The sequence below is a fragment of the Ahaetulla prasina genome, chromosome 2 (assembly GCF_028640845.1).
Source record: "Ahaetulla prasina isolate Xishuangbanna chromosome 2, ASM2864084v1, whole genome shotgun sequence".
Lineage (NCBI taxonomy): Eukaryota > Metazoa > Chordata > Lepidosauria > Squamata > Colubridae > Ahaetulla > Ahaetulla prasina.
This window is the reverse complement of record NC_080540.1, coordinates 177,996,275-178,023,245: the sequence shown is the minus strand read 5'-3', so window position 1 is coordinate 178,023,245 and position 26,971 is coordinate 177,996,275. Positions and strand designations below refer to the sequence as shown.

At 43.0% G+C, this 26,971-nt stretch overlaps 1 protein-coding gene across 11 annotated transcripts in view; it reads right to left on the bottom strand.

Moving 5' to 3' along the window:
* IQSEC2 (IQ motif and Sec7 domain ArfGEF 2) overlaps positions 1-26,971 on the bottom strand; it is a 166,811-nt gene that overhangs the window by 21,059 nt on the left and 118,781 nt on the right. For all 11 annotated transcript variants that reach the window (XR_009153910.1, XR_009153912.1, XR_009153911.1 and 8 more), the window contains 3 exons: positions 5,656-5,938; positions 4,528-4,926; positions 839-1,719 (listed from right to left, as the gene is read on the bottom strand). Coding sequence is in view for 8 of the 11 variants with exons in the window: in XM_058173488.1 (XP_058029471.1) it covers positions 839-1,719; positions 4,528-4,926; positions 5,656-5,938 (1,563 nt within the window). In the remaining 3 variants the exon portion in view is untranslated. The remainder of the gene's footprint in view (positions 1-838; positions 1,720-4,527; positions 4,927-5,655; positions 5,939-26,971) is intronic.

Genomic DNA, 26,971 nt, shown 5'->3' with positions numbered 1-26,971 from the left:
ATGCTGAGAAGGAAAGGGAATCATATTTTTAGAAACCAGAATTTCAATTAAAATCCAGTTGCTAAAATAACCCTCCTTCAGATTGCCTACTGGGTATCTCTTCAGAAATAGAAGGCTGCACATGTGAAGAATAAAAATTGTTGCCCAACATATACTGTGGGCACCATGTTTTCAAGGACTGTCATAAAATATCAAAATTTTCCAGCAGAAGTCCTTCTATAATGTGACCTGTTTATTTGTAGGCTATATTTCATCCAGAAGATGCCCAGACCACTAAATTCTGCTCCTTATGTGCTACTCAAACACTCCACTGGTGATCCAGGCTATACAAAGAACAGATTCTTCCCCATATTGTCTATATTTTGGAGAGCAGTTTGGAAGCTACAGTAGGCAGAAGGATCACCTCGGTCAAATAGCCTTGCTAAAAAGAGGATGCCATAACAATTCTACAAGGCAGTTGGACATGGAGATCCTTGGAGATAAAGACTGGGCTTGCACCAGGGAGATCCAAAATCAAGTCTCCCCTTGACCCTTGAGCTCACTGGCCAGTCATTCTTTTTCATTCCAATCTAACCCACAGATGAAATTAGCCATATGTACAGCATGTCACTTGGAGCCCTCAGAGAAAAGAAAAGAGATATAAGTAGCAAAAAAAGTGAAAAAAACACTCAAAGCTGACTCAGCACCTCTGTCCTCAAGTCAAGAAACCACTCACAATCATTCCTCCCCCCCATGCTAAATCCAGCTGGATCTCCAGCCCTGGAGCCTAACCCAGCCTTCTGCAGAACATGCTTAATCCATTGTTTTCCCCATGGCACTCTGACCACACCAGTCATACTTGTTGAAAAGGTTGAGGCCAATGCGGTACTGGCGGCGCTGCACCACGTCGTTGTTGAAAGCAGGAGAATCCCAGCTGTGCCGCGTCTCACGCTGGTAGGTCTGCTTGCAGGGCCCCCCGACAGTCGTGGTGGTGGTTGGGGCAGGTGGAGGCGGGTCGCGCAGGCTGTCCCGTGAAGAGGATCCTGAGCTGCAGTTGATGGTCTCGTTGGAGTTGGTGGTGCTGTTGAGGCTGTCGTTGTCGCCATCTGAGTTGTCCGGCGGAGGAGGCGGAGGCAGGCGGCCTGGGGCCTGAGGGGGTGGGATGGGCAAAGGTGGAGGAGGCTGGCTTTTCTCGGGATGATAATGGCGGTGTGGGTGGGGGGAGCGTGCAGGCCCTCCAGGATGTTTGAGGGTGCCATGGGGGCTGCAGCCATCTTGCTCATACATGAGCCCCCGATTGAGTGAACCCCGATCAGAACGGTCGCTCAGATCCACTGAGCTGTCACTGGGAGGCTCAATTGTGAGCAAGGGCAGGTGAGCGCCCCGAAGGCGGTAGTCCCGGCATTCCATGCAAGGTGTGCTGCGCCGGCTCCCGCCCCCATTCTCCCGGCTGTCCTCCCGCTGGGGCGCCCCCCAGTACTCCGGCCGTGGGGCTGGTGGGAGGGGCACTCCCGGAGCAGGCTCTGGGGGCTCAGTGCTGGGGGGGCGCTCCAGAGAGAGGGGCGATGTGGGAGCGCCTTCGTCCAGATAGAGTGTGACATCACTGAATGAAGTGGCAGCACTGTCACCCTGCTGCTCCTTGGATTCACTTTTTTCCAAAGTGGGGCCACCAGGTCCTCCCTCCTGGCCAAGTGGGTGGCAGTTTAAGGCTTCATCAATCGATTCTGCCAAGGACTTCACCTATGGAGAGGCAGAGAAGGTGGTCAGCCAGGGCAGATTCTCTTTGGCACTATAATGGTGCAGGGGAACGACTTGGGAGACAGGAGGAAGAGCCACAGACTGGCCAAGGGTCAGATAAGACACAGCTGAGTTTGGAGAAGGAATGTGGACGTAGCAAACGTCTCAGAAGGCACCCTCCCTAATTACTTTGGCTATAAAAGCAAAGGGGGGGGAACGTACTTTCAGATTTGCAAGATTCTGTTAACTTTACCATGAAGTTAGGACTAACACTTTGGGGTGCACTTCTTAATTGGACTACCTTGCAAGGCTGACAAGGGCTCAATACATATTGTGAGAAAGAAACGGGGAAAAACAATCCCCTACAAATTAAATCAATCCTATACCTTATTTTAATCAATGAACTCCCATTTGAATAATCTTTTATGAAACATACGGTACTGCAGCAGTGAGAAGACAAGTAAGTTATCAAATCAGAATGCAGAATTGTTATAGTATCAAACTCATTATAGTATCGATGTACCAAAATGAAATCTGTGAACACAAGTGATCCAAAGCATGATTTATAGGCAAGATGCAGTTAATAGTTTTATTCACGTTAAAGTCCTTCTGTACTGCTGTGAAATTGTTTTTCTTCCATTAACTGGAAAAAAAGTCAAAACAGGATTCCATACAAGGTTTTCATATAAGCTATCCTATTTGCAAGGACTTCTTATGATATTTCCTTCAGTGCTATTCGGGGAGGGGGGGCGCAGGAAGTCATCTGCAGTGCAATGTCGACTAACTATTGTTGCTTTAGGAGGTGATTAAATCTGGGAAACAGAATGGCAAACCAAGAGAAAGAAGCTAATGTGGAGCCCTTTTAAGTTTCATTGAATAATAAGATGAAGTGAGAATGGAAATATTTTCCATTCAGATATTCAAAGACACAAAAACCACCTAATCTTACTTATCTGGTACACAGTAGTATTTCAGGCTTAAAAACAGTGTATGACTTGGAGTGAGTAGAGACTGCTTCCAGATCAGTAGGTTACCATAAAGTAGTTGTTATGCATTGTATGAGAAGTCCTTTTTGGAGGAGAAATATCAGGCTCCATTATCATCTCTTTGTTGTCTTGTTAGAAATGTTGTCCATCGGGTTACTTATTTGCCAAGGCTGTTTTCTGTGCCAAAGAATCCTTTGATGCACTTGCACAGATATTAAGCCTACTTGTCTTAAGTAGAAAAACCCTAATGGCCAGCTGGGTTTCTGCAACCCAAACATGATACAAAAAGCAAAACAGCAGAAACCAATACAAATGGTAATAAAAGGAACTCAGATTATTAAGTGTTCTATAAACATAATTTTAATAACACCAAAGTCTGTTAATTGTTTGATGCTGAACTTGATTGGTTATCCCTGTTACCTTTGCACGCCACAACAGAAATATGGCGTGGAGTATCTACTGTGTATGAATTAGTTGCGGTTCCTAGGTCGAGTCAGTAAAATAGAATTTCAGAGTAGAGATGAAATTCCAATGAGGGATTTGCTAAGTCATGACCCATTTTTTGTAGCTTGTCTCTGTATATACTAAACAATTATTCCTGCCGCTAATAAGAGGAATAAACATTGCGGCTAAGCATTATGATTGTTAACATTTTCAACCAACAAAACAGGGAGCCTTGGCACTGTGCTCATTAGTTTTCCAACTTTTTTCCTTTTTTCTTTGAAAGAGGCTTACAAAATTAAAAAAAACACTACAACTGAAAACTCAAGTAATATCAAGGCAAAAATCAAGTATGCTTCAGTTTACAATGCAATCCCAAATGGGATTATCTTTTCTAAAACGGCTCATCCTGATTAGGGGCAGAAGATTTGTGAGGACACAAGCTTCCCCTTTTTTGCCCTGTGGGGTTATAAGCAAATGAATCCTTGCTGCTTTGCCTGGAGAGGGGGGAAGAGGTGGGTAAAGCGGAGCTGCAAAAATAAATGAAAATATTGGCTTCTGCCAGCTTCAACTGAGCCTACTTTGAAGTGGAAACGAAATGAACGAAATGAAATAGAGCAGCTTTGTCCATTCTCTGCCACTCTTCTATGTAGAAGAAACAAAATCTAGATGCAGCGTAACGAAAAGGTCCTTCTGGCTAGAAACGAGACCCACAGACTGGAGGTCCCCATCTATGCAATGGCTTAGCTCAGGGACCGCAGAAGATACTTTGATACCGTGTTTCCCCGAAAATATTTATTTTCTTTTGACCCCCGAAAAAATGGCTAGGGCTTCTTTTCGGGCACAGACAACCCTGCCGAGCAGGAGCCAGCTGCTGGCCCACTTCTTCTGCGGCCGCTTGCCACTGCTGGCACACATCACACCTGGCCTCCGTTTTGCCATCAGAGCCTTCTGGAAAGCCCTCTGCAGCTGAGAAACAGGCTCCAGATTGACACACGTGGCATCCCCTGGCTTCCGTTTGTCCTTCAGATGCCTTCCACAAAAGCGAGGCAGGTGTCGGGGTGTGCAAGGCCTGGTAAGGAGGGCAGCTCCCCCTCCCCCCTCCCCAACCTAGCTTAATTTTTACCTCGCCCCATCCCCCTGCACCCCAGTAGGGCTTAATTTGAGCGCATGCATTCAAAAACATGATAGGGCTTCTTTTCGGGGTGGCTCTTATTTTAGGGGAAACACGGTAGCAGAGAAACAGTGAGGTTTTTGGAAGGGTTGAAGAAGCCTTGGGCTTATAATCAAGCTGGAGAACACAAAAGGTCTCATTGGGGCAAAAGTGATTTTTTTTTTAGAGTTTCAAGAAAAGCTACCTGGAAATGTGAAGTTTGGCCCTTACCTGCTTGGAGAAGGAATCCTCCAGTTCCGTGATGTCATTGCAGAAGCCTCCAGAAGAGGAATGCAGGGAACTACCATCCAAGCCGGTCCGGCAAGAGCCACTGTAGGGAAGGCCGTGATCCAGGAGATGAGGTCGAGCACTAGCCATGGAGCCCTCATCCAGAGAGGCAGGTTTACCTTCAAAGTAAGGGGCATTCTGGATCTTGTCATATTCTTCAAACGAATATTGCATCCGCATGTTGGACAGTATGATGCGCCGTGACATACGGCTCTCTGATGCTGAACTTCTTAGACGCTCAAACTTTTTGTTCATGCGGTATTGGCGAAAGGCTGTTTGAATTGTACGAGCTGCCCGCCGGCTCAAGAAATAGCCCCCATACTTCCGCTCCAACATCTCCACCTATGATGGGCATCAATAGAGAGGAGGGATTTGGAAAAGACAAGAGGGAGATGAGTGAGAATAGGAAAATCGAAACATGACGCTAAGAACAAGCCAATCACCCAAAAAAACCAGTAGGTTCTGAGCAAGATATCACACTGGGTTTTCTCAGAGTAAAAGGAACCACAGGATATTGTCAATTTCCTGAAGAAATTGAAGAAGCTTTTTGGATGAGAAGCGAAACATCTTCAAAGAAAAATCAGAAAGTCCAGTTGCCTCTGGAAAAAACACTTTTGGGTCAGACTTGGTAACTTTAAGATGTCTGGACTTCAACTTGCTGGCTGGGGAATTCTGGGAGTTGAAGTCCAGACATTTTGAAGTTGCCAAAGTTGAGAAACATCAACCTACAGACCCTTGAGGTGCAAAGCATATGCTCTAGTATTAAGCACTCTCTCTTAGGGTTTCTGTCTTTGCCTGCCCTTCCAATTTACAGATATTGGAACTTTCAATCTTTTAAAGGGCTTTTGTGGACCATGTTTTCCTATTTCATAGATAGTTCCCACACTGGCTCAATCTACAAAACCTTTTACTGCAGCCTTCAGACAAATCAGGTCCCTAACTCCCAAAATGCCCCACAGTAATGCTGGCTCATTGGACTTCAAGCAAGCCACAGGATCTTATTCTTGCGTATCAGGAACCCCAGAAGCAAGGAGTGCTTCTCACAGCTCAGCACAATCTACGACCAGGTACCTTTTTGTCCTGAAGATCCGTTGAGAGCTCATAGCTGTCTGACAGTGCTGATCGTTTGCTATCCTCCTCTTCCTGCTTCCTCAGCGCCACGCTGGCTGGCTGTAGCCGAGCTCGCTGTGCCCACGGAAGCCCTTGTGACGGAGCGTGACAGACAGAAGAGGAGGAAGATGGCACTAAATCGTAGTGCTCAACCTTGGTCACTTCAGGGACGCATCGGTATGGTTGACTGCCCAGACTGTCCACTATGGTTCCTGCCTCGCTTCCCGGAGGGTCTCCTTCCACACTGCGAGAAAGAGAAAAAAGGCTAAATGAAGGTGGATGAACCAAGGGTTTAAAAAAATCGTAGAGATTAAGTATGTACCAACACCATTTTTTAAATTTTATTTATTTATTTTTAAATTTATATCCCGCCCTTCTCTGAAGACTAAGGGCGGCTTACAGTGTGTAAGGCAATAGTCTCATTCTATTTGTATATTTACAAAGTCAACTTATTGCCCCCCCAACAATCTGGGTCCTCATTTTACCTACCTTATAAAGGATGGAAGGCTGAGTCAACCTTGGACCTGGTGGGACTAGAACCTGCAGTAATTGCAGGCAGCTGTGTTTTAATAACAGGCTTCTTACAGCCTGAGCCACACCACGGCCCAGAACTCAGAACACGGCTCAGAACTTTGAACTCAGAACACTCCTCATAATGCTTAAAACCAACCATTTTGCATTTGCAAGCAGTCACTTTCTTCTCAGAATGGCGGTTTCATGGAACATTTTGCATTCCCTTAGCAGCAACCCACCGATACTGTACTTTTATACTATTTATTGTACCTTTATGTCGTATTATAGACTGGCCAATTCAGCCATGGAGAACTGTAATTAAACTGTTGCACAAATTCTTTCATTGAATGAATCTCCTGATTCTTCACAAGTCCCTATTAACAGGTCGTCCTTACTTACTGACTGCCTTATTCGCCAACTGTTCAAAGTTATGATGAGGCTGAAAAAGTAGGCTTACAGTCTCGAAACTTGCAATATTCCAAAAAATCAAGTAGTCTGGGACAGTGGTGAAATTCAATTTTTTTTACTACTGGTTCTGTGGGCGTGGCTTGGTGGGCGTGGCAGGGGAAGGATATTGCAAAATCTCCATTCCCGCCTCACTCCAGGGGAAGGATACTGCAAAATCCCCATTCTCTCCCCACTCCTGGGGGAAGGATATTGCAAAATCTCCATTCCCACCCCACTCTGGAGCCAGCCAGAGGTGGTATTTGCTGGTTCTCCAAACTACTTAAAATTTCCACTACTGGTTCTCCAGAACCTGTCAGAACCTGCTAACTTTCATCCCTGGTCTGGAAGCTTTGCAATTAGAATGAATTTATGATCATTGTAGCATCTTTTGGGTCATTAAGCACAACATCCTGTGATCACTATTTATGACCTTCACTGCCAGCTTCCGATAAATAAAGTCAGTGGGGAAGCCAGCAGGAAGTAATAAGTTACGGTCACATGATGTTGTGCTTAATGATATGTGGTGCTTCAGTTAATGACAGCAGAACAGATGTTCTAAGTCCAGTGTAGTCACGTTTCACTTAGCGACTGCATTGCTTAACAATGGATCTGTCAGTCCCAATTGTGATCAGTACGCAAAGACTGCCTGTAATCACAATAATTCTGGATTAACTCTTTCCCAGCAACATTTTGTTATCATTCCTGACCTAAGAAATAGACTCTGAAGTTTCCATGAGCCCCATTTGGAAAGTGTGTACTTCCTGAATGTAGAACAGGAGATGGAGGTGGGAGAGGCTGATAAATAAGAGGAATGACATGAAGGTAAGGGTTTAAACCTTGATCTAATCGACGCCAACTGTTTTGCATTTGTTTTTCTTTTTTAGGAGAAGCAATTCCTTGTGCCCTATGAAACCCCTACCCCTATAGGTCACCTATATTTGTAAAAATCTAGATGATGTTCCTTGTTTCTCTCAGGCCACGCCAGCTTACCTGGGTTCTTCCTAATGCTATCTCTGAAGACTACTCTGTCACCTTTCCATCAGAATGGAACTTTTGTAAAATAGAAAATTTCAGGAGAGTTGCAAGTGGATGACAATACAGCTGACCCAAAGACAAACTGAATTCTATCCAACACATCCACATCAGCTGTGTGCATCAAATAACATATGCAGCAACATCACACTGCAAACTCTATTTTTTTGTAGTGTGTCATGAAATCACATGCATATACACTGAGAAGCAGAATTTATGGCATCATGGAAGAACATTTCATCATTTCAATGCAAACTCTGGATTTATCTGGAAATCTCTAAATGCACCAAGAGGGAACCAGGTTGGAGAAGGCTGCTCTGTTCAACTTTTGCATCATAATTTTGACTTAAACAAGTCCAGACTCCTCTGAACAGATACATTCTTAAGCACAATAAACATGCATGTACACATCTGGTTTAGATAACTATACCTGGTCTAATAAATTCAATTATACCTTTCTAAAACTTCTGCGCAGCTTGAAATCCACAAAGACAAACAAAGCTCCCTTGGCATGTTTGTAAATAAAATACTTACATTGGTGCCAAGGGAACTCTGGGCAAGATGGTTGCCAAGGGCAACCAGTTATCTGGCAAGGGATGAATTCTGACAGGATGTGAATGTGAAATGTGGAGTTTCCTGCATGCAGAGGTCCAGAGAGACGTAGACATGGCACTGGGTATTTGCTAACACTCTCATTTTGTAGTCTCAGGCAAACTCTCAAAAGCAAATGACTGGGACTGAGCTTTTACTGCCATGGAAAACTGATAGATCATAAGTTATCAAGGCCTGCTTCAGGTTTAACCAAACCAAGAAGAGATACTCACTTCGTTGGGTAGGAGAAATTTACATTAGAATCACACCCATCGCTATATCTTTGCCCACCACCCAAATGCATTCTCTCCTCCTCATCATCCATAAGGAATGCAACTCTCAATAGGCAAAATGTTCCTTAACATTCCTAATGCTCACATATGCAAGATGGGCAGTTGCACAAACTACATAAACAAATATATTCTAGAAAATATCAATGATGGCTGTGTCCCACAATTAGTGGTGGCCAAATAATCTGGTTTGCCATTCCTAAGGGATTTTTTTTTTGTATTTACATTAAATTTATAACAACTGTAAAAAGAAGGGATAAAAGTTGTTAGCCATTGTCAGAATATACAATTGAACTAGATAGGTCAGAGGACTAATCCAAGAATCTCCAGGAGATTCCATATATTCCTGTTCTTAAAAAGTAAAATACAGATAAAAAGGAATTTTAAAATGTGGAGGGTATAGTTTTCCAGTACATCATAAATTAGCTGCAAATAACTGATCATACCAACTCACTATTAAATTAATACCAACAACCATGGTCAAGGCAGTGTAATTTACCAAGTATAAATTATAATTTTATAGTTTATAAAATTCAATCCATATTACTAAGTCTATTCTTATTTAAATAAACTTGTAAAACTGAATTATAGGTCATACACATAGAGAAACTTACATTTTGGTTGTGGTACAAATCCCTAAATTAAGTTGTAGTTTAGGAATGGTTTCTAGTTGAGCTGAATTCCATGTCAGATTTACAAATTTATTATAGTTATCAAAGCTTACTCCCACAGCTTTGGTTAGCCATTTTTCCACGGAGGGGATCAAATACCCTTTTCAGTAAAAAGCTTATAATAACCTTGTTATAGTTAGCATTTACAGAGGTAATTCATTAAAATTACTTTGAAGGAATATATGTCTTAATAAAGTTTAGTCAGAATATTACAAGTTGAAATGGAAATTGAACTTTGTTTTTTATGCTCTTCCCACCTTTCAGAAGAATGGTCAAAGGCCAAAGTCTGAGTTGCTTTTCATTCTAAATGATGCACAATAAAAGGAGTGTAAGCAATTCTACTTTGCCATGAAAGTTGCACCTGCTGATATCTCTAATTCTTCATAACAACTATACAGCCAGTGAAAAATCCCTATCCTTTCTTTTCCCTTTTGCAAATTCATTCTATTTCTAAATGCTCTTGAAAAGCTGAGCTCTTCTGGTTAGAAGTATAGTATTGGCAATTTATCCTCATTGTGCTAAAGTGCCTTTTTTACTTCCAGCCCAACAATACCTAGATTCTTCTATGCAGATCTTTCAGAAAATATATGAAAGTGTAGAGGACTTCCTCTATGCTTTTTCTCAGATTGAGATGATGGCCTGTAGAGGCCCTGAATAGGAGACATTGTTGGGGTAGATTCAGCCAACTGAATTAGATGTATCATTCCTCTACTTTCCAATCTATCAATCTTAACAATATCTAAAATAGATCATTCAAAGAAGCTGTTTTTGCTAGCCACAATATAATGCCTCTTTCTCTGTTTATTCTTGTGTGGTGTGTCCACATATGCTTTTCCTGGTCTGGTCTAAATATCTAAGCCCCAAATATAGATTGGCTTCTACTCTAAACATTTATTGCAGCTTTACCAGCACTACAGGTATGAGACTCTGGGGAAGGCTGACTTATTTTAAAAAAGTTATGTAGCAACCAACTGGATAAGCACACACAGTAACTTTCCTGGTCTGAAACACCTAGAAACCTTCAAATCGTTCATAGCACTTCCAAGTCACCAAAGGATGTGGTCTGTTACATGTCTAACACGTGTTTGCAATTTTAAGCAGGGAGGCCAGCAGGCCGAAGCAATTCTAGGGATCTTCTTGTGCCAGTATACAGAGACAAGGGATAGTACTCTACGTGACAAACCACAAGTGGTCTAAAGCCTGATCTAATATTTAACAGATTAACAGAGTTGGAAGGAACCTTATAGGTCATCTAGTCCAATCCCCTGCTCAAGCAGGAAACCCTATACCATTTCTGACAAATGGCAGTCCAATCTTTTCTTGAAAGTCTCAAATGATAACACTCCCACAACTTCCGAAGGCAAGCTGTTCCATTGGTTGATTGTTCTCACTGACAGAAAGTTCCTCCTCATTTCTAGGTTGAATCTCTCCTTGGTCAGTTTCCATCCATTATTCCTTGTCTGGCCTTCAGGTGCTTTGGAAAACAGCTTTACCCCCTCCTCTGTGGCAGCCCCTCAAATATTGGAACACTGCTATCATGTCTCCCCTGCTCCTTCTCTTCATTAGACTAGCCATGTCCAGTTCATGTAACTGTTCTTCATATGTTTTAGTCTCCAGTCCCCTAATCATCCTGGTTTCTCTCCTCTGCACTTTTTTCAGAGTCTCAACATCTTTTTTATAGTGTGGTGATCAAAACTGGATGCTGTACTCTAGGAGTGGTCTTACTAAGGCTTTATAGAGTGGTATTAGTACCTCATTTGATCTTGATTGTATTCCTCTGTTAATGCAATTTAGGATTGTGTTGGGTTTTTTAGCTGCCGCTGCACACTGCTGGCTCATATTTAGCTGATTGTCCACTAAGACTCCAAGATCCCTCTCACAGTTACTGCTATTAAGCCTGGTTTCCCCCACTTTATATGTGTGCTTTTGGTTTTTCTTACCCAAGTGTAATCCATTAACAGTCAACCTCTGTTGGTGACATCAGTACTCTTACAGGAGTCTATTTTATTTAACAATATGGTTTACAAAATGAAAGTAATAAAAAACTGCCCTTAAAATAGTAGTGCTGAAAAGAACTGGACTAAGAAAGCACTTTAGCACAAGGATGCAAAGTTGGTTGATTCTTTACATCACTGCCCAAATAGTTCCACAATGCTTTAGCAGACAGGTTAAAAGAAAGGAGGCTCCATGAACCTCCCTTACAAGGGGTGCCTGTAGCATTAGAACTGCAAAAGTAAAGCAAACTTGCTGGCTTGAGGGGGGAGGTTGCTCCCACAGGAATCAATATACCTGCAATTTTGAGGAATTAAAGCTTCTAAAGGCTCAAAATATTCAATACCAGCATTTTGAATTAGAGACAAAGCACTGTAGTGCCTCAAAACAGTTCTTAGTTGACACTGTATGTTGTTCTACAGTATATCAGTGATCAGATTTGTGGCTTGTTAGAAGATGTTTTTCAGAAGCAAACTGAATTTCTTTCTGAGATGCACTCATATAATAGATATAGGAAGGGGAAGGGGAATAGGTAATAGGTAATACGAAGGGGAACTTTAATTACATTGGGAATAAATATTGCTATGTATGGTCCTTCAGGAGCATCCTGATTTGATTCCTGGCAGCCTTCTCCTTCATAATATAAAGATCCATAAGCATCATCTATCCTTGGCACTAACCAATAGGGAAGGTTATGAAGTGAAGTTATTCATGAAGTGGAAATAGCAGAATACTAGAAAAATGACATACAATTCTAGAATTCTTGAACCTTGATTACAGAACTGAAGTACCAGCAAATACCTTGAACTCCACAAAAGGAAGATTTTAATGAAAGAGCAGTAATTAGGTTCCATAGAAATTCTAAAAGAGAGGAAACTTACAAGTCCAGTAGCAAACAACTCCAATGAAGGGAAGAAACAGAAGACAGCAGAAGCCAACATGGGTGTAACATAATAAATATTGGAAAACAAAGGATGCTCTTAGAAGATGGACACAAGACAGGTCATCAAGGAAAAGATAGCAAGAAACAGCCTAAAACTCAGGTAAGATTGGTGCCAAATGCTAAGAATAGCAAAGAGGGCTTCCTCAGTTATGCTTAAAATATATACATCATCCATAGTTATTATATTGGTTTACTATAGAAATAATAAAAGAAAAAATATCAGATGCTCAAAGAATATAAATGCTTACAGTTATCAAAGGAAAAAGCAAACTATTCAAGTTTTATTCTGGTTTAGTCTTCTCCAACAAGAGGGCCTATTGTCCAACTAGACAAAAGTAAAGAGCAGGATAAAGGAGTAGAACTGAAACTTGAAACTGAAAAAAAAAAAACCATAGCAAGGAAATACCTGTTCAGTAATGTCAAAATCAGCATGGATTTGTCAAGTACGAGTCTTGGCAGCCTAACCTTATCTATTTCTTAAAATTAGGTAACTAATTTAATAGATTAGGGGAATGGTATAAAAATAATGTATCTTCACTTTAAGCAATGGACAAGAAACCTCATGACTACCAAGTCAAATAAGCATGAGCCAGATGACATGACAATTAAATATGACAATTAAAGTCCTATATTCTGCAACATGTTTATTAATAGCCTGGCTAAGAAAGCAAATGCACATGACACCAAATTGGGTGGAATTGCTAAAACCCACGTAGACAGAAATATTCAAATTTATATGATATATGATAGCTTGAATAGTCAAAACTGAGAGATAAATTGAACGCTCTTCACCTAGTAAACAAAACATAAGATGAAGAGATGCAAAACAGGATGGAAGATACTTGGCTTGGCAATAGTATTTGTGGAAAAAGATCTGCAAATGGAAGGTGGCTACAAACTGAACAGGATTCAGAAGTGTGATGTGGCTGCAAAAAAGGCAAATGCAATTGTAGACTGCATCAAAGGAGCCATATTTTCCAAATCACATGAAGTAACAGCTTCACATCATTCCACAATGGCCAAGACCCCATTTTAAATACAGAATCCAGTTCTGGACAGTCTACTTTAAGAAAGATTCAGAAAACTGGAACAGGTTCAGAGAAGAGAAATAAAAATTAACAGGGAATTAGAAATTAAATTCAGTGAAGACAAATTAAAGAAACTGGGGAGGGGGGGTGATTTGATGGCACTCTTTAAGTAACTGAAAATATTATACACAGACGGTTTATTTTATATTGTCGATAGAAATATATGGTACATAAAACAATGAGTTTGACTTACTGAACATTCTATTTGGGTGTTCAGAAAAACTCCTCAGCTACAAAGAACATTTTGAAAGTGGAATCCATTAACTAAGAAAGTGTTGGGCTCTCTTTTAATGGATGTATTCAAGCTTAGGCTAGACAGCCGGCTGTCAGTGGTGGTCTAATTTGGATTCCTAGGCTGCCCATAGTTAAAGATGATGGCCACAATGACTCCTTAATACTTTATGATTCTATGCTGTCTTCTGCTCTAGCTAAAGTTTTAAAATTGCCTTCCTGTCTCAGATCAGACCAAGAACATGCCATGCAAGAATCAAGATCTTGTGTTTGCCTTGGTATCCAATCCTGAGCCAAGGCTGATATGGTGATCAACCTGGGTACAAATCTGGGCCTTGCATTCCTGCTTTTTTTTTTTAAGAAAAAAATGTTATTGAAATTTTCAAATGCAAGGGTAAAAATTAATACAAACTAAAATATAGTACAAAGGAAAAAAAGAAAAATACGAAGAAATGGCTTCCAATCTTCTTTACAGGAGCTATAAGCACAGGTAGTCCTCAACAAATTTGTTTAGTGATTGTTTGAAGTTACAATGGCACTGAAAAAAGTGACATGATCATTTTGATTGTTACAGCATCACCCTGGTCATGTGTTCAAAATTCAGAAACTTGGCATGTATTTATGATGGTCGCAGTGACTATCTGACAAGCAAAGTCAGTGGGGAAGTCAGATTCCCTTAACAACTGGGCTACTAACTTAACACCAGCAGTGATTCACTTAACAATTGTGGTAAGAAAGTTCATAAAATGGGTCAAAATTCTTAACAACTGCCTTGCTTAACAACAGAAATGTTGGGATCAATTGTGGTCATAAATCAAGGATTACCTATATAACTGTGTGTGGATTAACCTTGTTCTCTAAAGTTATATTGTGACTCTCATCTTTCTATCATCTGCTTTATCTAATAAATAAAACCACAGATCACAACTTCACTTTTTTCCTATTTAAGGAAAAAGTCCACAAGAGGTTTCCAATCAGCAACAAACATCAATGTTGTCTTTTCTCTAGTCTGACAGATCAATTTGGCCATCCCAGTAAGTTACATTTTGCATTGTTGCTTGCCCACAATATACCAGTCACCAGTCTGGGCTAGTTTTCTTCTTACAATTATAATGAGGTAACTTTGAGCAACCTAAAAGAAGGCTAGGGCAAAAGTTAACAAAATAAAATTAGGACAATCTGGATGGCAGAGAAACTCTTATATGATCATTTAATGAGAAAAAGAGATCATGCTCACTCAGCACAACTGATCAGGTTACTTTTCCTCTGCTCTGTATCAGCAGCATACAACTAGGTGACTCAGTTAGACATTAGTTGGCCATTTTTTAAAAAGGAATCTGGGAATTCTACATTTCTTTTTAAATTCCCCACCATCAAGATATCAATGCCTAAATTGAAATGGGTTTATTTATCACAACAAACAGCAAATAAATAAATGGTACATTGAAGAAGTAGAAGTTAGAGAAAGTCACAAGATGCATGCTAAATCGACAAAGCCATGATTAAACCTATGACTCCTACCAGAAGACTGACAGTACTTGTATGTAAATTATAATTTATCATGTTAGAATCTTTAAAATTAAATAATGGTTTAACCAGTAATTATATCATTAAACTAAAATCATCCCAAGCAGACAAGAAAGGGACCAATTCATTATGCATTCAATAGATTTTGATGGAAAAGAACTCCCCACAAAGGACTACAATTTGGACTACATGATTCTTTAAAAGAAAAAGGATGCTCAACTAGCATTCTGGTGAAAATCACAAAGGAAAACAACAGACTGTGCTGTTTTGAAGAGGAAAAACAATTATATCAAAGGCGAGTTCTGTATATCTCATCCAATTATGTGTGTGTGTGTGTGTGTGTGTGTGTACACACACACACACACACACACACACAAATAAGGGCCGGTTTAGCTCACGCTGGTAAAAGCCTGTTATTAAGAACACAGTAGCCTGCAATTACTGCAGGTTCGAGCCCGGCCCAAGGTTGACTCAGCCTTCCATCCTTTATAAGGTAGGTAAAATGAGGACCCAGATTGTTGGGGGGGCAATAAGTTGACTTTGTAAAAATATACAAATAGAATGAGACTATTGCCTTATACACTGTAAGCCGCCCTGAGTCTTCGGAGAAGGGCGGGGTATAAATGTAAACAAACAAAAAAAAGATGCTTTTTCATTTTTATCAACACAGTAACTGTTTTGCAATTAAACATACCGTATATACTCGAGTATAAGCCGATCCGAATATAAGCCGAGGCACCTATTTTTACCACAAAAACTGGGAAAAACTATTGACTCGAGTATAAGCCGAGGGTGGGAAATGAGGCAGCTACTGGTCAATGTAAAAAATAAAGATAGAGCCAAGTAAAATAACATGAATATTTATTTGAACGAAAAACAATAAAAGTGCAAAAGGGGGAAGGAGGATTCCCAGCTTTAGAAAATTTAGAACTACGCCGCCTTTGGTATGACCTGAGCATAGCTCATAAAATTATCTGCTACAATGTACTTCCTATCAATGACTACTTCAGCTTCAACCACAACAATACATGAGAACACAATAGATTCAAACTTAAAAGTGAACCTCTCCAATCTAGATTGCAGAAAATGTGACTTCAGTAACAGAGTTGTTAATGCCTGGAATGTGCTACCTGACTCTGTGGTCTCTTCCCAAAATCCCCAAAGCCTTAACCAAAGACTATCTAGTATTGACCTCACCCCATTCCTAAGAGGTCTGTAAGGCGTGCATAAGAGCACCAGCGTGCCTACCGTCCCTGTCCTAATGTTCCCTTTAGTTGTATTCCTTTTATGTATTCAATTCATGCTTATATTTATATAATTATTTAATATGTATTTGACAAAATAAAATGAATGAATGAATGAATGAATAGAATAGAATAGAATAGAATTTTTATTGGCTAAGTGTGATTGGACACACAAGGAATGAATGAATGAATGAATGAGTGAGTGAGTTACTTCAACAACATTGTCTCACAGAAATTGACAATACAACTGCAAGCATGAAAATGAGTCCTCCTTTAGCTTCCAAGGGACCAGGGTGCCTCTGAAGGTCAGTGCTCTAAGCACTAAGAACCCAGCACAAATCTAAGCCTGTATGCACACCAATAGTGAAAATACCCTGCACAGTGTCTCTTGGCAGAGAAGGTTAATTTTCATAGACGTTGGGGTGGCTCTTTTTTTTTTTTTTTTTGGCAGGGCAATAAGGGTCTCTAATATCATTAAACCCAAGTGTGAGGAAAAAGACAGCAGCTAAAATGTTAAGGCCAGTTGTGTGACCTTCTCCAATACAGTTGGCCTGGCTGTTTGCCAAAACTTAAAACACCCTCCCATCCCCCCTCCCTGCTAAAGCTTCTTTCTTAAAACAATTGTGGTCTTTGCCTTTCATTGTGCCAATCGACTTTAGAAGTCTGTGTGTGTGTGTGTGTGTGTGTGTGAGAGAGAGAGAGAGAGAGAGAGAGAGAGGGAGGGAGGGAGGGAGTGCAAAAGGGGGAAGGAGGATTCCCAGCTCTAAACAAAGGGAAATCCCGGAATGCCAGCGCGAAAGGCGGTGCTCACGTTCCTCCTCCCTTGCTCAAAAGCCCCAACATGATATTGGAATTGGATGCCATTATATACCTGCTGAGGGGATAATTTGAATAACTTGAAAGATATAAAAGCTCTAAACATATTTGTTTAAAAATCTAAAATCTATACTTAAAATAAATGAATATAAAGTAATAAAGTTCTTTAAAGTTGTAATTCACTTTGCTGCTGAAAAAGAAAAGAAGCTTAACACCTTAAATGGTATTTATTAACTGAAATATCATCAAATCAAATATATAATGAGGTATATTATAATGACCTTTGTTTTCAGAAAGAAGCATGATGGAAGTTTTTCAATAAAGGGGGAAATATAGAAAAAACTTAGTGTCATGCTCATATATCATCTTTACAGATGTTGTTAACACTATACTATGGCAGCATATGATGGTACACTGTTTCAATCAATTTCAGGATGAAAAACTCATCAATGAGGAGGAGTATAATTTATTAACCTTGTATGATATCAGTTTCTCAAGGACTCTAGAAGGACCCGAGGAAGAAATCTCTGCCCCTCCCACTTTCCCTTTCCAACCCAGCCTTCCAAGGGGACCTTTGAGGAGAAATCTCTGCCCCTCCCACTTTCCCTTTCCAAGGCAGCCTTCCAAGAGGACCTCTCGAAAAGAGCGAAAGCTTTCTCCTGGCCGTTTACCACCACCACACCCTCCACGCCCGGCCATGGCACGAGCTCAGATTGCCGGCTGGGGATGATGGGCGCTGCAGTGCGATCTCGGGAGAGACTAGGAGGAAGAAAGAATGACTGTTTCCCACACCCTAGGATTGGGAAAACATTGACCCCCTTAGTTGCGGGAGAAGGGTTGCGCTTCAAAGCGGTCGCCTCCATCCATCAATCCATCCTTCCTTCCTTACTTCCATCCATCCATCCATCCTTTTTTTTCCCAGCGGCGGTGCGTGTGTGTGACATGCAAGCAAGGCGTCTCACAGGCGTGTGTGTGTGTTTGTGGTGGGGTCTCGTCCCAGCCACCCACCCACTCGCTCCCTTTCCTCTTGGGCGTGGGCTGTTCCCGTTCGCCCTGGCCTCCGTCCTCCGATCTCCTGCGCTGGGAGCGGCGGCGAGCCAGCGAACGGCTTCGCACCGCGGACTTTGGCAAGGAGGAAGGTGGGAGGAAGCGGAGCTGCCGGCTGTGGGGGTTGAGGCGTGCAAGAGGAGTGGCGTGGAAAGGCCTTTTGTGTGTGTGTGCGTGTGTGTGCGCGCCTGTGCCCTAGGGAGGAAGCGGAGCTGCCGGCTGTGTGGGGGTTGAGGCGTGCAAGAGGAGCGGCGTGGAAAGGCCTTTTGTGTGTGTGTGCGCCTGTGTGCCCTAGGGAGGAAGCGGAGCTGCCGGCTGTGGGGGTTGAGGCGTGCAAGAGGAGTGAGCGTGGAAAGGCCTTTTGTGTGTGTGTGTGTGTGCGCCTGTGTGCCCTAGGGAGGAAGCGGAGCTGCCGGCTGTGGGGGTTGAGGCGTGCAAGAGGAGCGCCTCCTCTTCCTCCACGCCGCTGCTCTTGCACGCCCTCAACCCCACCATCCCCACCCTCTCCAGCGTGAAGGTCACCTCCTCCCTCTTCCAGGCGGCGGCGGCGGCGGCGGCGGCGGCGGCGGGCGCCACAGCCGGCAGCTCCGCTTCCTCCCACGGTCCCAGTCCAGCCGAACGGTGAAAGCGACATGCCGGCGCCGCCCGCTTTCACCGTTCGGCTGGATTGGGACCGGCTTGGGGCGGCGGGGAGCCGCCAGCCTTCTCGGCTGAGGGAGGGAGGGTTTCCCGAGCGGTGGCTGGATCTTCCAGACTCGCAGAGTTCCAAGCCCCATCATCCACAGGCGGCCCTTGCCAGGGGCTCCACATCTGGCACACCGGGAAGGGATGTGGGGAGCTTCAACGATTCGAAAGCCGCCTGGCGGGCTCCAGCTCTGCTCGGGGCGCCTGAAGCCTTCCTACAAGCCCCTTCTACCACCCCTTTTCTCCCGCCCGCCCAGCCGTGTAGAGCCAGGGGTTTGGTTGTCGACCCGGTAGCCTTCCCCACGCAGCCCGGCTACGCTTGAAGCCCTCAGGCCAACCGATGCAGGGAAGGTGAAGCCGAAACTCCAGCCAAGGTTGCAATTCAAAGCCGCTCCGCTCTTGGGCTCATCATCCCCGCGCGCGTTAAGCTTCCAGCCGGCAAAACGCCAGGCGTTAGCCCGGCCGTCCCCGTCGAGACCGGGCGGCACGGACGGAGGAGCCCCGCGGGTTGCTTTGAACTGGGTATCCTTGCGGCTCTTAGGAACTCACTCGCAAGAGAGATAGGACGGGCCAGCTGGGGGCCCGGCAGCTCCTCCAACCCGCAGCCCTTTCAAGGGGAAACCTCCTCCTCAGCCGAGAAGGCTGGCGGCTCCCGCCCGCCGCGACCTGTTAAGCCGGTCCCAATCCAGCCGAACGGTGAAAGCGGAGCGGCGCTCGGCATGTCGCGTTCACCGTTCGGCTGGACTGGGACCGGTGGGAGGGAAGCGGAGCTGCCGGCTGTGGCGCTCCGCTCGGGGCCGCCGCCGCCGCCTGGAAGAGGAGGAGGTGACCTTCACGCGGAGAGGGTGGGGATGGTGGGGTTGAGGCGTGCAAGAGGAGCGAGCGTGGAGGAAGAGGAGGAGGCGCGCCTCCTCTTCCTCCACGCTCGCTGCTCTTGCACGCCCTCAACCCCACCATCCCCACCCTCTCCAGCGTGAAGGTCACCTCCTCCCTCTTCCAGGCGGCGGCGGCGGCGGCGGCGGCGGCGGCGGCGGCGGCGGGCGCCACAGCCGGCAGCTCCGCTTCCTCCCACCGGTCCCAGTCCAGCCGAACGGTGAAAGCGACATGCCGGCGCGCCCGCTTTCACCGCTCGCTGATTCAACCCTTGGTTGCCGCGCGGGCGGGGAGCCGCCAGCCTTCTCGGCTGAGGAGGAGGGTTTCCAACGGTGAAAGCTGGATCTTCCAGACTCGCAGAGTTCCAAGCCCCATCATCCACAGGCGGCCCTTGCCAGGGGCTCCACATCTGGCACACGGGAAGGGATGTGGGGGAGCTTCAACGATTCGAAAGCCGCCTGGCCGGAGCTCCAGCTCTGCTCGGGCGCCTGAAGCCTTCCTACAAGCCCCTTCTACCACCCCTTTTCTCCCGCCCGCCCAGCCGTGTAGAGCCAGGGGTTTGGTTGTCGACCCGTAGCCTTCCCCACGCAGCCCGGCTACGCTTGAAGCCCTCAGGCCAACCGATGCAGGAAGGTGAAGCCGAAACTCCAGCCAAGGTTGCAATTCAAAGCCGCTCCGCTCTTGGGCTCATCATCCCACAATTAAGCTTCCAGCCGGCAAAACGCCAGGCGTTAGCCCGGCCGTCCCCACGCGAGACCGGGCGAGACGGGACGGAGGAGCCCAGCGGGTTGCTTTGAACTGGGTATCCTTGCGGCTCTTAGGAACTCACTAAGAGAGACAGGACGGGCCAGCTGGGGGCCCGGCAGCTCCTCCAACCCGCAGCCCTTTCAGGAGAAACCCTCCCTCCCTCAGCCGAGAAGGCTGGCGGCTCCCGCCCGCGCGGATTAAAGCGGTCCCAATCCAGCGAGCGGTGAAAGCGGGCGGCGCCGGCATGTCGCCACCGTTCGGCTGGACTGGGACCGGTGGGAGGAAGCGGAGCTGCCGGCTGTGGCGCTCCGCTGAGCCGCCGCCGCCGCCTGGAAGAGGAGGAGGTGACCTTCACGCGGAGAGGGTGGGGATGGTGGGGTTGAGGCGTGCAAGAGGAGCGAGCGTGGAGGAAGAGGAGGAGGCGCTCCTCTTGCACGCCCTCAACCCCCACACAGCCGGCAGCTCCGCTTCCTCCCTAGGGCACACAGGCGCGCACACACGCACACACACACAAAAAGGCCTTTCCACGCTCACTCCTCTTGCACGCCTCAACTCCCCACAGCCGGCAGCTCCGCTTCCTCCCACCTTCCTCCTTGCCAAAGTCCGCGGTGCCCGGTTGCCGCTGGCTCGCCGCCGCCTCCCAGCGCAGGAGATCGGAGGACGGAGGCCAGGGCGAACGGGAACACTGCACCACCAGGGCTTCCCCGCGCCAATGCACAGCCCGCCAAGTTTGTGCCGTCCGCCCACCAGACACGGGAATAGGGGCCGGCCTGGGGGCGACAAATCCCGCGAGACCTCGGCAGGCCCGCTCCCCGTCCCTCCATGGGAGTCCGTTGGTACCCCTCCTGTGCGGGGTTCCGAGCGTGAACTCGAGTATAAGCCGAGGGGACGTTTTTCAGCACAAAAAACGTGCTGAAAAACTCGGCTTATACTCGAGTATATACGGTATTTGAGTACAATATGCAATAATATTTTATAAGATGAACATCTCTGAAAAAGATGTTAAAACCAGGCCCCAACTTCAAGAAATTGAAGCAACACAGGAAATATATTATTTAAAACACAGATATAAGCACACAGAATCCAGCATGGAGATTACTAAAGAAAATGTACACAGCTAAACTGAAATATCAGAAATAAAGGAGGGTAAAAACCACCACTACGGAAATCCAAATAAAATGCATTATCCCAGCATATTACTCCATTCTGACAAAATACCAGTGCCCAAATACTTGGTGACACTTCTTGAAACCAAGGATCAAATCAAGCCCATTTGTAATTTTTTTTCATCAGCCAAAACAACCACTTTGGTATTTGAGACGGCTGCAAGTTCAAATCTTGCAAGGCCCTATTCTGCCTTCACTTGGTCAATCCTGGAGCAGTAGCTTCTTCTGCCTCAACACACCTTCCAACAGTCTCAATACATTCAAGCCACATTCTTTTCTATCAAGTTCCTGGCAATGTCCCAGCCCCTTAAATACCCATCCTCCTCTCCCACTCATGGAGAAGCAGAGTGTTCCTTGATTTCCTGCCTCCAAATGTTATGGATGGGGCTAAGAGACAGCAATTGCTACAGCCCACCCCAGAGGCAGTTGCATCTTACACAGGGTTGAAATTTCAGATGGCCAGCTTCCAACCATGAGTTCCCTTGGAGCCAAGATAAAATGTTTGGGACCATATGTCAAGCTGTTTTCCTTATTTTATTATTGGAGGCAAAGAGGGAAGAAGAAGAGACATTTTGACACTCAAATGGCCCCAGAGATTCTTGAAGCGCTGGATTCACCTGCTGGTGGAACAGCATATTGAAGATTACAACCTCTCATATGTCCCATCCTTTTCCAAAACACAGAGAGTTCCATACACAGCCTCAGTTGTTTTTGGCAGTCTTTGAAAGAAAAACACTTTGCTTTGCATGAGGAATTTATGCTATTCTCCTCTCTCCCCATAATATAGTATATTATAATAGGGCTTCTGTGGACCTTCAGCAGCTGAACCATTCAACTTCTAGCTCAGCTGGAGCACAGGAGGAATCAGAAGAATAGCTTTGCAGCCATAACTCATGAGAACAGTTTCCCATTAGTAGGGAATTGGTTGGGGAACACAGTTTCCCATTGGTAGGATTTTTTTCCTTGTTAAACCTCTCGGCTCCTCACCTCCCCAATCACCTCCCCAATTGCTCGAATGCCAGAATGACCTGACACTTTGCTACCAGTTAATTGTCACAAACTGTGCAGAGGCATGTCTGTTTCTTCTTAGCAAACAAGTGTGGATAAGGTTGGGACATTGGCTGAATGCTCATGTTTGTGTTTTCATTTAGCTAACTGCAGGATCCAATGGTCAGCTCATTGTGAATTCTTTGAATGGGGAAGTGATGTAAAAAGTCAAACATTGATCAATGGGAGGAATAAGCATATACCACAATTTAGAAAGTAAAACAAAGAAAGGACGTGTCAAAAATTAAACCACTTGTTTTATACAGGAAGGTAAATATTGCTGGTTAACAAAGCATTCACTTTTTATATTGGGTCTCTTAGCATAGTCATGCCAACTAGTGCCAAGCAATAGGTTTTTTTTTCTTTAAATTTTCCTACTTCTTCTTGAGCCCTTGCAAGAAAATTTGTTTTTAGAATTTGATTTGGAAAGTCAATAAAATTCTCATGGATGGGATGAGAATGTGCAGGTGATATCGCTGTATCTACAAATTGGTCAAAAGGAGTATATAAACATTCATTGTAAATAATATCTCCAACAATCTGCAGTAATCTGACAAATCAGTTTTATTATCATGAAGAAACTTTTCCCACAGTATCACTGTCACTACTAATGGGGAAAGCTAATCTTGAAAAATTGAGAAAGTGTCCATTCAAATTTTCTGCTCTTATAATTGGTGGAGAATTTTGACGGGCCTTTTGAACCTACCTATGATGTCAACAACATCTCAGACAAGTTGAATTTGATCATATTTTTCCAAGGAAGTGTTACAATTTACTTTAGTGGAAGAATGTAATATGCCAGCAACCAAAGCTTCATGTTGCAACAGGCAAAACAGCTACTTCAAAACACAGCTCTTAATTCTCAAGAAGGGGAGAATAAAAGGCTGCCTAATTTATGCCATTCTCCTGCAAAAAAATTTCTTTCCCATTAACAATCCTCAAAGAAAGAAAAGGGCAGATTAGCCACAAAATATTTTTTTTTGTTTTAAAAAGTTTTATTTTGACATTCTTATCCAATAACATATCCAATAACATATTTAATGTACCCTCATATACAATTAATCGGATCCGCCTGGTCACCACCCCCTTCCTTTTCCTTTTACTCTCCTTCTTTACCTTCTTCTACTTTCCATAACCATCCTCCCCCTCTCTTATCTACATCCTCTCCTCTTTCCTCCCTATTCCTTTCTTCTCCCTCTTCCCCTCTTCCTTCCTTCCTTTCCTCCTCCTCCTCTTCTCTTTCCTCCTTCTCTCTTCTACTCCTTCTTTCCCTTCATTCTAAAGTAGTAACCAGGCAGGTCCGATCTTACATTAATTATACATCTTCAATCATCTTTGTACATTAACTATCAATCCATTTTCTACCCCCTCCCCTCCCTTCCTTCCTCCCCACCCCCAGGACTTCCGAGAACCGAGTACAGGGTATAAAACTAACAACAAAAATTAAAATCTAGCACAAATCATAATCCATAGTCGTTCCTTAAAACCTCCACTCCTTCCAAAGACAAAGAAGATACTTTTCTTCCACTCCATTATATATCAGACCATTCCACTCCTAGAATTCTCCAAAGTTTCCAATTGAGTTAGTGTTTATTCTTGAATAAAGTACGTAGTTTTAATATCCAACCTTCATCAATCAATATCAAAACAACGTTCCATCTTCCAATATTCACCAAGGTTTCTTCTAAAATGTCTTTCTTCCTTAGCAATCTCTCAAAAATAGTTCATATTTCCGACTTAGTTTCTTTAATTTTTCTGTCCAACCTTCAGGGTAAGCAATAGTCCATCTTTTCACATCTTTAACATTTATATATACAACAAATAATATTACAAATATCCAAAGTGTCAATTGTAATAATTAAAATCTTCACTTTACCTTACTTATGTCAAATAACATTGTTAAAATTACACCTATATCATCCACAATATATCTATTATAACAATTACATTCTAATTAACATTACATCCATCTCTTAAATATAATATTTAATCCAAGTTCCTAAATTTTACTATCTATCCTCCAAAATTAAACAATATTCCATCTTCCTATTCCTTTATACCTTTAATATATCATATAGTACCCCTAAAATTACACATTTATATCCACAATAAGTCATTTACAAAAATTAACCATAATCATATTTAATAAAGTTAAACATTCTCCCTCCCCTTCTTCTATCTTACACATTTTCAACCATCTATTCACCATTCAACTTAACATCTGTTAACAAAGAATTCCCAATCTTTAATACATTAGTATAAAAATCTCGTGCTTTACAAATTGTATTGAGAAAATACTTTTTCCTTTATAATTCAGTGTTAAACCTGCTGGAACCTCCCATCTAAAATATATCTGATGTTTCTTAAGCTCATCCACCAGAAAGGCAAATTCTTTTCTCTTTCTTAACATTTTAGGAGGAATTTCCTTCATCATTATTATATCTTGTCCTAATATTTGAAATTTATTTTTATAAAATGCTTGCAAAATTCCATACCTAATCCTCTTATTTGTAAAATAAATAACCACATCTCTCGGTAAACACTTCTGCCTTGCCCACCAGGAATTAACACGATAAATTTTTTCAATATTAACTTCAAAATCTTCTGGTTCCATTCTCTATCTGGGCAAAGGCCTGAATAAAAATCTCTTTCAAATTTTCCTCTTTAAATTCTCTTAAACCCCTTACCCTTATAGCATATTCCATTAATTTATATTGTAATATAACCCTTTCTTCCTCTGCCTTATCAGCCTTAACCTGAATATCATCTATTTTATTTTCTAAATTCAAATTAATTTGAACTTCATCTATTTTCCTTTGCAAATCTAAATTAATTTGGTTAAATTCATTCAGTCTTTCTTCTGTCTGTGTACTAGATAACAATAATGGAGTAATTGATTCCTTTAATTTTTTCATCTCCTTACTCTGCTCTTCCACCAAATCTTTAAAATCCAGTATTTCTCTCTCCATTTCATTAAATTTTGATCTATTTCTGAAAGATGAGCCCATAAGCTCCTGTAAAAATTCCTTAGACTGTCTTTAATATCTTCTTTCAATTTCCGTACCTGAAGTGAAGATATTTCCAATAATTTAGAAGTGGTTAAATCTCTTTGCTTAAAAGCCATTTTAAACTAAGTAATATCAAGAAGAAGAAGAAAAAAAAAAAGGGGAGGAATAAAAAGAAAAAAACCCAATAAATTTTTCTTCTTAAACACTGTAAAAAAAAGATAATAAAAAGAAATAGATTTTTTTAAAAAGAATTCCATTTAGAAAAAAAATCTTGTTATTTTCTTCTTAGAGGTTCCACACCAGCAATTGTAATCAGCATTTCCTTAGCTTTCACTTTCAAAAAACAAAACGCCATCTTTCTTCATCTCCACTCTTCAAATAACTTCTCTGTCAGGGAGTTAAAATCATCTTACAAGCAAATGCCAGCCTTCCTGCTTTCGATTCTTCCGTGTTGAAAATTTATCATAAATCCTCTTCAGTCACGGAGATGGACGCTGCGTTTTGCTCTGCTTTTGCAGAGGCGTTCTGGACTCTGGAGCTTTTTTTGAACTATCGAAGGAGCGTTTCCCATCAAACCACCAGAAATCATTCTGGGGCTTTTCTTGGGGGCTCAAACTTCAGTTCAAATGCTCATCTCCCCCTCTTTGCCCGAGGCAGAGATTTACGAGCTGTTGACAGAAGATTAGCACTGTCTAAACAGCTCTCACAGAATCACAAAGAACGGGCGGACTGAAATTGCCGCCATTAACACAGCGGAGCCAAACCGGAAGCCCCACAAAATATTTTTTAATAGGCATACTGCACTGGAAGCCTTCAGCCTGGATATAAATATAAACGCTAAAAGGAATAAAAGCAAACAACTAGCTTAAAACAAAACAAACCAGAATAAGTATATATGCACTGTTACAAGGATATTTCAACCTCTAAGATTTTATCATTGTGCAGAATGATATTAGCCTTTCCATTTATAAAAACATACAAACTCCTTTTACATTTGGAACTGCTGAGTTGGCTTTTAGAAAAATCAGCCTCAACTGACTGGAAATGTGGCTAGATGTAAGAATAAAGAGCAAAAGGAACCAATAAATACCTTGAAGGTACAGGAGAACTGAAATGCTCAGTTACAAAGATGATGTTACTCTTAAGGTAGATTGACTTGACTCCAGGTTAATGGCCTTTATGCCATTTTCTTAGCAGGGTCATGGAAGTGGCTTGGTTTTTTGTGCTTCCCAATCTAACCAGCATTCCTGAAACTGCCTGGTAGTTTCCCATCAATTAGTCCTCAGGACTGACACTTCTTAGCTTTTGAAAGCACCCAAG